Source organism: Dermochelys coriacea, chromosome 3, assembly GCF_009764565.3.
Source record: "Dermochelys coriacea isolate rDerCor1 chromosome 3, rDerCor1.pri.v4, whole genome shotgun sequence".
In the NCBI taxonomy this organism is placed as follows: domain Eukaryota; kingdom Metazoa; phylum Chordata; order Testudines; family Dermochelyidae; genus Dermochelys; species Dermochelys coriacea.
Window position 1 is genome coordinate 202,749,357 of NC_050070.1, and position 12,108 is coordinate 202,761,464.

Here is a 12,108-nt window from a genome sequence, read left to right on the forward strand (position 1 = left end):
CATTCTATTCAGCACAGTCTAATTTCTCAGCCATTTAAAGAAATCATAATCTAATGCATCTCTAGCTAGATTACTTACTAAGTTCTAAGACTCCATTCCTGTTCTGTCCCTGGCAAAAGCATCACACAGACAGACCCAGACCCTTTGTTTCTCCCTACCTCCAGCTTTGAAAGTATCTTGTCTCCTCATTGGTCATTGTGGTCAGGTGCAGCGAGATTATCCTAGCTTCTTAACCCTTTACAGGTGAAAGGATTTTTCCTCTGGCCAGGAGGGATTTTAAAGGTGTTTACCCTTCCCTTTATATTTATGATAATTCCTGACTTGACATGGGTATGAGATCAGAAGCAATCTTGCTACTAAAGCAGGGGTGGGCAAACTTTTTGGCCTGAGGCCACACTGGGGCTCTGAAACTGTATGGAGGGCCGGGTAGGGAAGGCTGTGCCTCCCCAGACAGCCTGGCCCCCCACCCCCTATCTGCTCCCTCCCACTTCCTGCCCCCTGACTGCCTCCCTCAGAACCCCCGGACCCATCCAACCCCCCCCTGCTCCTTGACCTCTGACCACCACCTCCTGGGACTCCCCGCCCCTAACTGCCCCCCCAGGACCCCACCTCCCCTCTTCCCTGTCCCATGACTGCTCCAACCCCTATCCACACCCCTGCCCCATGACAGGCCCCCCTGGGACTCCCACGCCTGTCCAACCCCCCCAACCCCTGACCGCCCCCACCCCCCCAGAACCTCTGCCCCATCCAACCTCCCCCTGCTCTCTGACTGCCCTCCGGGACCCCCTGCCCCTTATCCACCCCCCCACTCCCCGCCTCCTTACCATGCTGCTCAGAGCAGCAGGACTGGCAGCCGCTCCGCCTGGCTGGAGCCAGCCATGCCACTGCGCCGCCCGACAGTAGCTCGCAGCCTTGCCGCCCAGAGTGCTGGCAGCATGGTGAGCTAAGGCTGCGGGGGAGGGGGGACAGCAGGGGAGGGGCTGGGGGTGAGCCTCCCCAGCAGGGAGCTCAGGGGCTGGGCAGGACGGCCCCATGGGCTGGATGTGGCCTGCGGGCCGTAGTTTGCCCACCTCTGTACTAAAGGTTTGTGTATGGAATAAAATATGCTCTCATTTACCGCATGCCACCACACTGATTTCAAGGAAGGCTGCTACTATTGGGGTAAAGAGGAACGGTGTGGTCACTGGACGGGGACAGGTGTATGCGGGCAGAATTTGGTCCTCCGTGTTTGCAGCAGATTTACAATTTGATAAGCATAGCCCTCTGGGGCTTGCCTCATAACCTAATAAAACCATTTTATCTAGTTTACACAGCAACCTATTTAGCAGGCTTCAGAGGTGTCAGGTCCACAAAGGGAGAATGGTATTTCTGCTTTAGAGATTTTTTTCTTTTTTACTGCAGAAAAGAAATAGATTGCTAAGAACACTTCCTCCCGTGGAAGGAGAACTCCTCCTCCTTGAAAAACTGAAGCAATAAAAATTCACGCTTCTTGTCAGTGCTGTTCTGATCAGATCCACTCAAAGTGGAAAGCTTGCTCCTATATCTCCTGTGCAACGTCACCCTTCATTTCATGCTGTTGTAGCAGCTAGACAGGCATTCTGAGTAGACTGTGAAAGTGAACAGCAGCAGTTGGAGGGGTGGGGCCTGAATCCTGCAAAGAGACAGCTTAGGGGTCTGTCTGCATACAGACTTCATCGGGCACAGGAGTCCTCCTGCATGGCACTGGGCTCAGGACTGGATCCTCAGTAGGGTGCACAGAGCTATGATTCTGTTTTCTGTGCCATGCACCTTTATGTACCATGAGGTCAATTGGCCTAGCTCCGGTGAAGATATGCTGAATGCTGCCAGTTGAGGACCTGTCCCAGCATGTGTGCCTGCCTGTCTGCTAGGGGCAGGGTGGTGAGGCAATTCTAAATGGAGGATCTGGCAACAGGAGAGATGCTGCTTTCTCTCCTGTGGGGATTTTATGTTGCTGGTTTCCCTTAAATATAAAATAAGTCACCTAGACCTAAATTCTAGTCAACTGTATCCAAGCCCACATGAGGGAGTGGCTGGGAGCGTTGTAGTCCCAACACAGTTGGCTGTGCACTGGGTGTATAATGCAATTGGAGGTAAGCGTTGTAGGCTCTCTAAAGACTAGGCCTTTTAGGCTCGGTCCATGGTGAGTTCCCATAAACACCCAGAGGCTGATGAATAACCTAGGACTGCCAGGTACAATCAGTGCCATTACCCTATGCACGAGGGCTTTAAGTCAGAGACAATGAACCTGCAGTTCCTACCTCAGGTCTTAGGGTTGGCCTGATAAAAGAGTATGAAAGTGCGTCTCTTCAAGCCTACTGACAGGATATGCACTCCAGACCACCACTTTTAGTCCTAGCTCCCCAACTGCCTCTGCAGTCAGCTCCCAGACCCAGCCTGCTGCTGCTGCACCCCGTCTCCTCTGTCCTGTGGTGATACTTTTCTTTCCTGTGCTTTGTAGACTGTGGAGTCCTCTATGGGTGGGATGTTGCACTGGGGGTTAACACTTTGCTCAGTAATGAGCCAGCAGGTTCAGTACACTATTAGGTTTTTCTACTACACCTCTCACCATGGAAGCCACATGCCTTCTGTAGTTAGATATTCCAGGAAGATGAGAGGGTACATTATTTTATGCCTTGTCTATGAGAAAAGATAGGTTCTGCACATCCTTAGCTCCCACTTAGGTACCAAATAAGTAGTCAGATTTTCAAAAGAGCTCAGGATGCGAGGTGCTGTGGGTAGTGACCACTTGAAAAATCTAGCCCTAATTCCTTTGTGTACATATATACAGGATGCTGTATACTGGAATTTCTCAGGTATAAATTCTTAACACCATATTAAATTAAGTGTATATTATTAATGTAGCAACTTTCCTCTAGCCCTAGTGTATTACTGAGGCAAAATGTTACCGTGCAATGGCCTCTTACAATTTTATCCCTTATCTACAGTCCATGATAATGATTTAGCAGATGCTCTGGTGAAGATCACTTTTAATGCATACAAACAATGACATGCTTTCCAAGTTTACTGTAAAGAAGTAATGATCTCAGGAGTATAGTAGTCTGACTCATGCAGGACAGAAGCAAACGCTGTCTGTTTGTCATCTGGTGCCAAAACGGGAACTCTGCTTTTTGTGAAAATTTTTTGGTTCAGTTTAAATAGATACCAAGATTTAGTGCAATGGCAAATTGTTCACCAAGCACCTGTTAGTATTATAGAATGTGGTGATAATAATTTAACAGAAGAAAACATTAATGTTTAAAAAGTAAACATTCTGCTTAAATATTACACGTTATGGTTTTCAAATCACTATTGAAACAGGCTTTAAACACAGCATTTTGTATGCTGTTACGTAGGTGATATCACAAATGTTATTATTTCTACCAAAAAGTTTGCCTCCATCACTAGGACTGGAAATGCAAATTGTAATTTGTAATTTATACAGGGTGAAATATACTTCTTACCATGTATTTCCCCACACAGTTGGGTTGACCAAACTGGGTGTAGCTTTCCTCCAGTAAACCATCAACATTGCTGTTGTCCATGTGACAATGAGGCAACTGAGTGCAACAGTTACTTTTCTATTAACTTGAACATTAAATCATAAAAAGAGAAATTTTTTGCTTTTTTACTTTAGCTCCCAGACATGTTTTTAAGATATGCTCTTGAAAGACAGCAACAACGAAACCCAAACAAACCATGAAACTTTAGAATGACCGGCTCTGGAAATTCACTATTGACCTGATAAAATTATATGGCTTACACAATTAGGTATATTTTAGGAAAATGAGTGTTACAATGATCTATTCTGCTCCGAGGCAGTGTCATGAATCTGTCATGGCACATAGCGAAAGAAGTCACTCAGATGATACATTCCTTACCATAGGACATACACCCAGCCTAATAATAGGACAGTGTTTAACAATGTAGAAAATAAACTCGATAGAGGAAAGTTACAGAAGAGAGTTTCCAAACACATGCTGTACCTTACACAGTTGTATCTAGAACTGAGTGTTCTGTTAACCCTTTTTATGGCAATAGTCAGGCAGACAGGGGTGCAGAAGTCCAAATTCTGGTTCAATGAACAAAGCATAAGTAAAAAGCCTTTACCTGTGGAAAAGACATGGTACTCTGTGTTAACACAGCTTTTAATACAGTGGACCAGAGTGATCTATTACTTTAAATTGTTAGGGATTCTCCTGGTCCTGCTTGCAACTTACGGGTCTCTGTAAATCTGTAGGGAAGCGTGTGATATGTCTGGGGCAACAGAGTTAGTCAGTAGACAACCTAGAATAAGATGGGGGTGAATTATGCCACTCTGTTTGAGAGAGCAGCCTGCTTTGTCTCTCTCTGGTTTTGGGTTCTTGTGTGTTATTGTTCTGATTCTAAGAGATAAAATAGTGTTACGCTCCAGCCTCCCAGCCAAGAGTATTTTGTTTGTATCTAACTTCTCTGCTTTTGTGCCATGATCATAACAGGCACAGAGGGCGATCTTCCTCACAACCAACAAATAGGACCTGAGAACTCATGCAAATAGGTCATTACTACTGTGGCAATTTATGAAAAATAGCAGGCTGTTGTTCTCTTTGCAGGTTAGTGGCTATGCTGCATATGGGTACCCAGGTCATTCACCCAAAACAAAAATCATCCTCTCTGTTCCAGTGCAGCGAGACACTGTGGAGCTCTGTACTGTGTCTAGAGGTTGCAGATTCCTACACTGCAGGCTCTCCAACATCCTATAGTACGGGGGTGGCCAACCTGTGGCTCCGGAGCCACATGCGGCTCTTCAGAAGTTAATATGCGGCTCCTTGTATAGGCACCGACTCTGGGGCTGGAGTTACAGGCGTCAATTTTCCAACGTGCGGGGGCTGCTCGCTGCTCAACCCCTGGCTCTGCCACAGGTCCTGCCTCCACTCCACCCCTTCCTGCCCCCTCCCCTGAGCCTGCCTTGCCCTCACTCCTCCACTTATCCCTTCAAGCCTCCTGCATGCCACAAAACAGCTGATCGGGAGGTGAGGGAAGGGAGGGGGAGGCACTGGGAGCAGGAGGGGAGCTGATGGGGGGCTGCTGACATATTACTATGACTCTTTGGCAATGTACATTGGTAAATTCTTGCTCCTTCTCAGGCTCAGGTTGGCCACCCCTGCTATAGTAGAAGCAAAGAACTTCTGCTGTGCATAGGAACTTGTGCATGCCTGTTGATAGAGATACAGTATTTGCTCCATATTGTCCACCAACACTCAGTCTGCCCATGCATGCATGTGACTTACTATGGACCAGATCCTCAGCTGATGTAAATTGGTGTAGCTTTGCTGAAGTCAATGGAGCTGTACCCTCTTAGAGCAGCTGAGGATCTGTCCCAATGACTTCAATGGGAATCACATGTGGATGTCTGAAGGAAGTGCTGGTGGTTACACCAAATTAAAGTTGTTTCTTGTTTTCATTTTACAGATTATTTTAATGTGGAAGCTGTCTTCAAAGCTGAAGCCCTTACACTTTTCAATTTTCCCTTTGAAGCTAAATGTTACTGCAATATTCCCTAAAACTTCCTGTTTCTAGAAGGAAGGTCCTACCGCAGAAGAGTTTAAGGGCAACAATAGATGTATAGGAGAAAAACTTTGTCTTGACTTTTGCTGAATGATGAGACTAAAATATTCCTTGTAATGTAATGATTTAGTTCAGTGTTTATAGACTTTGTTGATATTGTAAACAGAGAGCCGTGCTGCTCTGTTTTTTAATTACAAGTTTCTGAAATAAATAGTGCTCTTTGGATTTCATATGAGAAACCCTGAGTCTTGGATAGAATCCATAGACAGTCTTATGTGTGATTTCTGTCATTTGACAAGAATAAATTTCAAAGCCCTGTTTATAAAGGGCACACACATTAGAACATGAGACTGGCCATGCTGGGTCAGACCAATGGTCCACTTAGCCCCGTATCCTATCTTCTGGCAAATGGCAAGTGCCAGATCTATCAGAGGCCACAAACAGAACAGGGCAATTTTGAATGATCCAGCCCGCTGTCCAGTTCAAGCTTCTGGGAATCAGAGGCTTGGGGACACCTGGAGCATGAGGTTTCATGCCTGACCATCTTGGCTAATAGCCATTGATGCACCTATCCTCCCTAAACTTACCCAGTTCTTTTTTTTTGAATCCGGTTATACTTTTGGCCTTCAAAACAAATCCTGGCAATGAGTTCCACAGGTTGACTATGTGTTGTCTGAAGACGTACTTCCTTATGTTTGTTTTAAACCTGCTGCATATTCATTTCAATGGGTGACCTCAGGTTCTTGTGCTATGTGAAGGTGTAAACAAAACTACTTTATTCTCCACACCATTCATGATTTTATGGACCTCTATCCTATCTCCTCAACATCTTAGTCGTCTCTTTTTCTAAGACAACTAGTCCCAATCTTTTAAATCTCTCCTCATAATGAAGCTGTTCCATGCCCCTAATCATTTTTTGTCCTTCTCTGTACCTTTTCCGATTCTAAAATATCTTTTTTGAGATGGGCAACCAGAACTGCATGCGTATTCAAGGTGTGGGCATGCCATGGATTAATATAGTGGTATATGATATTTTCTGTCATTATCTATCCCCTTCCTAATGGTTACTAACATTCTGTTAGCTTTTTTGACTGCTGCTGGTAAGGGTGGGAGGGCACAACTCTGGAACAGCTTAAGTCACACATCCACCAAGCAACACCCCCCTCCTCCCAGAAAGCAGCTATCCTTCCCTGCAGCTTCCAGCTGTTCCTCTTCCCTCTGCCTTTCCCTGCCAGGTGCTGCTCGCAGGCTCAGCTGCCCTGCAAGGAGGGGACCCAGCTGAACCATGTGATTGAGCAATTTTGGGAGGAATGTGACTCCCTATGCCCCCCCACGCGTTGCCTCGGGCTGCTGCACACTGAGCAGATACTGTATTTTCAAAGAACTATCTACAATGACTCCAAGATCTCTTTCCTGAAAGGTAACAGCTAATTTAGACAAAAGTATTTTGTATGTATAGTTGGGATTATTTTTTCCCACGTGCATTACTTTGCACTTAATCAACTTTGAATTTCATCTGCCATTCTGTCACCCAGCCACCCAGTTCAGTGAGATCCCTTTGTGACTCTTCGCAGTTTGCTTTGGACTTAACTATCATGAGTAATTTATTATTGTCTGTAAATCTAACCACCTCACCATTTACTCCTTTTTTCAGATAATTAATGAATATGCTGAACAGCACTAGTCTCACTCAGATCTTTGGGGGATCCTCTCCATTGTGAAAACTGATCACCTATTCCTACCCTTGTTTCCTATCTTTAAACAAGTTAGTGATCCCTAAGAGGACATTCCCTCTTATCACATGACTGCTTACTTTGCTTAAGAGCCTTTGGTGTGGGACCTTATCAAAGGCTTTCTGAAAGTCCAAGTGCTTTATATTGACTGTCAACATGGTTGTTGATCTCCTCAAAGAATTGTACTAGATTGGTGAGGCATGATTTCCCTTTACAAAAGCTATGTTGACTCTTCCCCAACATAGATAAACAGTATATGTATCTGATAATTTAGTTCCTTAGCATATTTTCAACCAATTAGGCTGGTACTGAAGCTCGGCTTACCAGCCTGTAATTGCCAGAATCACCTCTGGAACCTTTTAAAAAAATCATTGTTATGTTAGTTGCCCTCTAATCATCAGGTACAGAGGCTGATTTAAGTGACAGGTCACATACCACAGTTAGTAGTTCTGCAATTTCATATTTGAGTTCCTTCAGAATTCTTTGGTGAACGCCATCTGGTCATGGTGACTTACTACTGTTTAATTTTCAGTTTGTTTCAAAGCCTCCTCTATTGACACCTCAATCTGGGACAGTTCCTCGGATTTGTCACCTAAAAAGAATGACTCTGGTTTGGGGATCTCCCTCACATTCTATGCAATCAAGAATGATGCAAAGAACTAACTGAGCTTTTCCATAATGGCCTTATCTTCCTTGAATGCTCTCTTAGCCCCTCGATTTTCCAGTGACTGTTTGGCAGGCTTCTGATGTACTTAAAAAAAATTGCTGTTAGATTTTGTCTCCTTAGCTGATTGCTTTTCAAATTCTTTCTTGGCCTGCCTAATTATACTATTCCAATCACCTTGTTAGAGTTTATGCTCCTTTCTATTTTTTCCAGTAGGATTTGACTTCCAATTTTTGAAGGATACTTTCTGCTTCCAATTGCTTCATTTGCCCTGCTGTTTAGTCGTGGTGGCATTTTTTTGGTCCTCTTACTGTTTTTTAAATTTGGGGTATATATTTAATTTGAGCCTATATTATGCTGTTTTTAACTAGGTTCCATGCAGCTTGCAGGCATTTCCCACTTGACTGTTCCTTTTAATTTCCATTTAACTAATTTTCTCATTTTTGCATAGTGCCCCTTTTTGATGTTGAATGCTACTGTGGTGGGTTTCTTTGGCATTCCCCCCTACAAAGATGTTAAATTTAATTACGTTAGGATCACTATTACCGAGCGGTTCAGCTATAGTCACCTCTTGGACCAGATCCTGTGTTCCACTCAGGACTAAATCAAGACTAGCTTGTTGATTCCAGGATTAGCTGCTCCAAGAAGCAGTCATTTAATGTCTAGAATTTTTATCTCTGCATCCCTTCCTGAGGTGAGATGTTTCCAGTCGATATAAGGATTGTTGAAATCCCTCGTTACTGTATTTTCTCTTTTTGTAGCCTCTATATCCCTGAGCATTTCACAATCACTGTCACCATCCTGATCAGATGGTCAAAAATATATTCCTACTGCTATACTCTTATTATTCAAGCATGGAATTTCTATCCTTAGAGATTCCATGATACAGTTTGATTCATTTAAGATTTTTACCATATTTGACTCTATGCTTTCTTTCACATAGAGTGCTGCTCCCCAGCCAGCACAACCTACTGTACTTCCTATACATTTTGTACCCTGGTATTACCATGTTCCATTGATTATCTTCATTCCACCCAGTTTCTATGATGCCTATTATATCAATATCCTCATTTAATACCAGGCACTCAAGTCAACCCATCTTAGTATGTAGACTTCTAGTATTTGTATGTAAGCACACGTGAGAGAGTCCTATTTAAATATAACACAGGAAGGCAAGACAAAATGTACATTTGACTGTTCCTCACAAGCTCCTATCTGTGCTTTTACCAACTTCCTTCCTATCCTATTTACTAGGATATAGAATTACCCCTTCAATAAATTTATTCCTAAGGGATGTCTCCACTCAAATCCTGTGCCCTCCTGCATCTGTTGGCTTTCCCCCAGTCCACCATTTTTGCACATCTCGCATACAAAACCAGGGGATTTGTAGACAGACCGCTAAAGCCTGGTCTACACTTCAAATTTAGATGGACATAACTACATCACTCAGGGGTATGAAAAACTCAACACCTCTGAACACCAGAGCTATGCTGGCCTAACCCCTGGTGTAGACACATCTAGGCTGACAGAAGAGTAGCTTCTGACAACTTAGCTACTGCCCCTTGGGAAGGTAGATTACCTACACCAATGGAGAAACCCCCTTCTGTCACTTCAGGAAGTGTCTATGCTCCAGTGTCCCAGTGGCATAGCTACAGCACAGTAGCTGTGCTTTGACGGTAGACAAGTCCTAAATATATACCAAGCACTGAACTCTGTTCCCATTGAAGCCAATAGCAAAGCTCTCATCAATTTAGAGCAGGCTTTGGCCTCTACTGCAAAATGTTTTTTTCAATAGCCTCACCTTTCCTCCTTTTTAAAAAAAAACCTCACACACAACACTCTTGAATTAGAGTACAACAATTTTTAAAAAATCCAACTATGTTCCATCTTGAATTTTTGTAGAAAAGCAGACAGTAAGCCCCTGATCCTGTAGACACTTAGGGCTCATCTACATTTAAAAAATTAATCAGTATAAACTAGGGCTGTCGATTAATCACAGTTAACTCACATGATTAGCTCAAAAAAATTAATCGTGATTAAAAAATTAATCATGATTAATCACACTGTTAAATAATAGAATGCCAATTGAAATGTATTAAATATTTTTGGATGCTTTTCTACATTTTCAAATATATTGATTTCAATTACAACATAGAACACCAAGTGTACAGTGCTCACTTTATATTATTACTTTTTATTACAACTATTTGCAACGTAAAAATGATAAACAAAGAAACAGTGTTTTTCAATTCACTTCATACAAGTACCATAATGCAATCTCTTTATCATGAAAGTGCAATTTACAACTGTAGATTCTTTTTTGTTACAGAACTGCATTCAAAAAGCCAAAACAATGTAAAATTTTAGAGTCTACTAGCCCACCCAGTCCTACTTCTTGTTCAGCCAATCACTCAGACAAACAAGTTTGTTTACATTGACGGGACAAATTGCTGCCTGCTTCTTATTTACAATATCACCTGGAAGTGAGAACAGGCATTTACATGGCACCTTTGTAGCCAGCATTGCAAGGCCAGATAAGCTAAACATTCGTATACCCCTTCATGCTTCGGCCACCATTCCAGAGGACATGCTTGCACGCTCATGACGCTCGTTTAAAAAAATGTGTTAATTAAATTTGTGACTGCACTCCTTGGGGGAGAATTGTATGTCTCCTGCTCTGTTTTACCCACATTGTGCCATACATGAAGGGGGAGGGATAGCTCAGTGGTTTGAGCACTGGCCTGCTAAACCCAGGGTTGTGATTTAAAGCCTTGAGGGGGGCCATTTAGGGATCTGGGGCAAAAATGGGGGATTGGTCCTGCTTTGAATTGGGGTTTGGACTAGATGACCTCCTGAGGTCCCTTCCAACCCTGCTATGCTATGATATTTCATGTTATGGTAGGCTTGGATGATGACCCAGCACACGTTGTTTGTTTTTAAGTCAGGCAGTCAATTTACAATGGGGAATGGGGACAAACAAGGCCAAAGGAACACACATATGCTACCTGAACCATGGGGAGGTGCAAAAGGTACAGAAGGGTGTGCACACGCACCAGCCCATGCAGGCGGAGACACGGGCAAGAGCACTAGTGCACAGGTGTGACCACATGCTCACAGCCCCGCCCTGCCACACAGGGGGGAGCCCCCAGACACCTGGGCTGCAGCGGGCCTCACCCCAACACCCGCCTTCTGGTTCTGCCTCTGCCCCGCCCCCTCCATTGCGCTCCAGCGGAGTGACGCCCCGCCCCCTCCTCCCAGGCCCCGCCCACTAGCTGAAAGCCCCGCCCAGCGAGGCCCGCCCCCTCGCGGAGGGAGGCCCCGCCCCCGGGCGGCTTCCGGCCCCTCTCCCGAGCGGCTGGGCCGGGCCGGGGAACATGGCGGCGGGCGCGCTCCTGGCCGCCGGGCTGGTGCTAGCGCTGGGCCCCGCCGCCTCCGAGGTGGGCCGCCCCGGCGAGCAGCGGAGCCGCGTGCGGGTCCTGAGCGCCGCCAACTGGAGCCTGGTGCTGCAGGGCCAGTGGATGGTGCAATTGTGAGTAACGGCCCCGCCGCCGGCACCTCGCCCCCGGGACAATCCGCCGCCGCCCCCCCCCCCCCCCCGGACTGTCCGTTCTCCATCCGCCCCCCCCCGGGACAGTCCGTTCTCCATCCGCCCCCCCCCGCCCCAGGACAGTCCCTCCTCCATCGTCTTTCCCTCCCGCCCCCGGGGACAGTCTGTCCCCCCTCCATAGCCCCCCCCGGGACAGTCCGTCCTCCATCGCCCCCCCCCGGGACAGTCTGTCCTCCATGTCCCTCCCCCCCCCCGGACAGTCCGTTCTCCATTGCCGTCCCCCCCCCGGACAGTCCGTTCTCCATTGCCGTCCCCCCCCCCCCCGGACAGTCCCTCCTCCATGTCCCTCCCCCCCCGGGACAGTCCGTTCTCCATTGCCGTCCCCCCCCCCCGACAGTCCGTTCTCCATTGCCGTCCCCCCCCCGGACAGTCCCTCCTCCATTGCCGTCCCCCCCCCGACAGTCCGTTCTCCATTGCCGTCCCCCCCCCCGACAGTCCGTTCTCCATTGCCGTCCCCCCCCTCCCCGGACAGTCCGTTCTCCATTGCCGTCCCCCCCCCGGACAGACCCTCCTCCATTGCCGCCCCCCCCCCCGGACAG

The 12,108-nt window shown here is 46.2% G+C and overlaps 1 protein-coding gene across 2 annotated transcripts in view; it reads left to right on the plus strand.

The window, feature by feature from the left end:
- Positions 1–11,318: 11,318 nt before the first annotated feature.
- Positions 11,319–12,108, plus strand: part of TMX4 (thioredoxin related transmembrane protein 4) — a 61,667-nt gene continuing 60,877 nt past the window's right edge. Inside the window, exon 1 of one of the 2 annotated variants that reach the window (XM_038396277.2) lies at positions 11,319–11,491. In XM_038396277.2, the coding sequence (XP_038252205.1) occupies positions 11,337–11,491 (155 nt within the window). In that variant the 5' untranslated portion in view covers positions 11,319–11,336. The remainder of the gene's footprint in view (positions 11,492–12,108) is intronic. The other variant, XM_038396276.2, reaches the window with a different exon arrangement.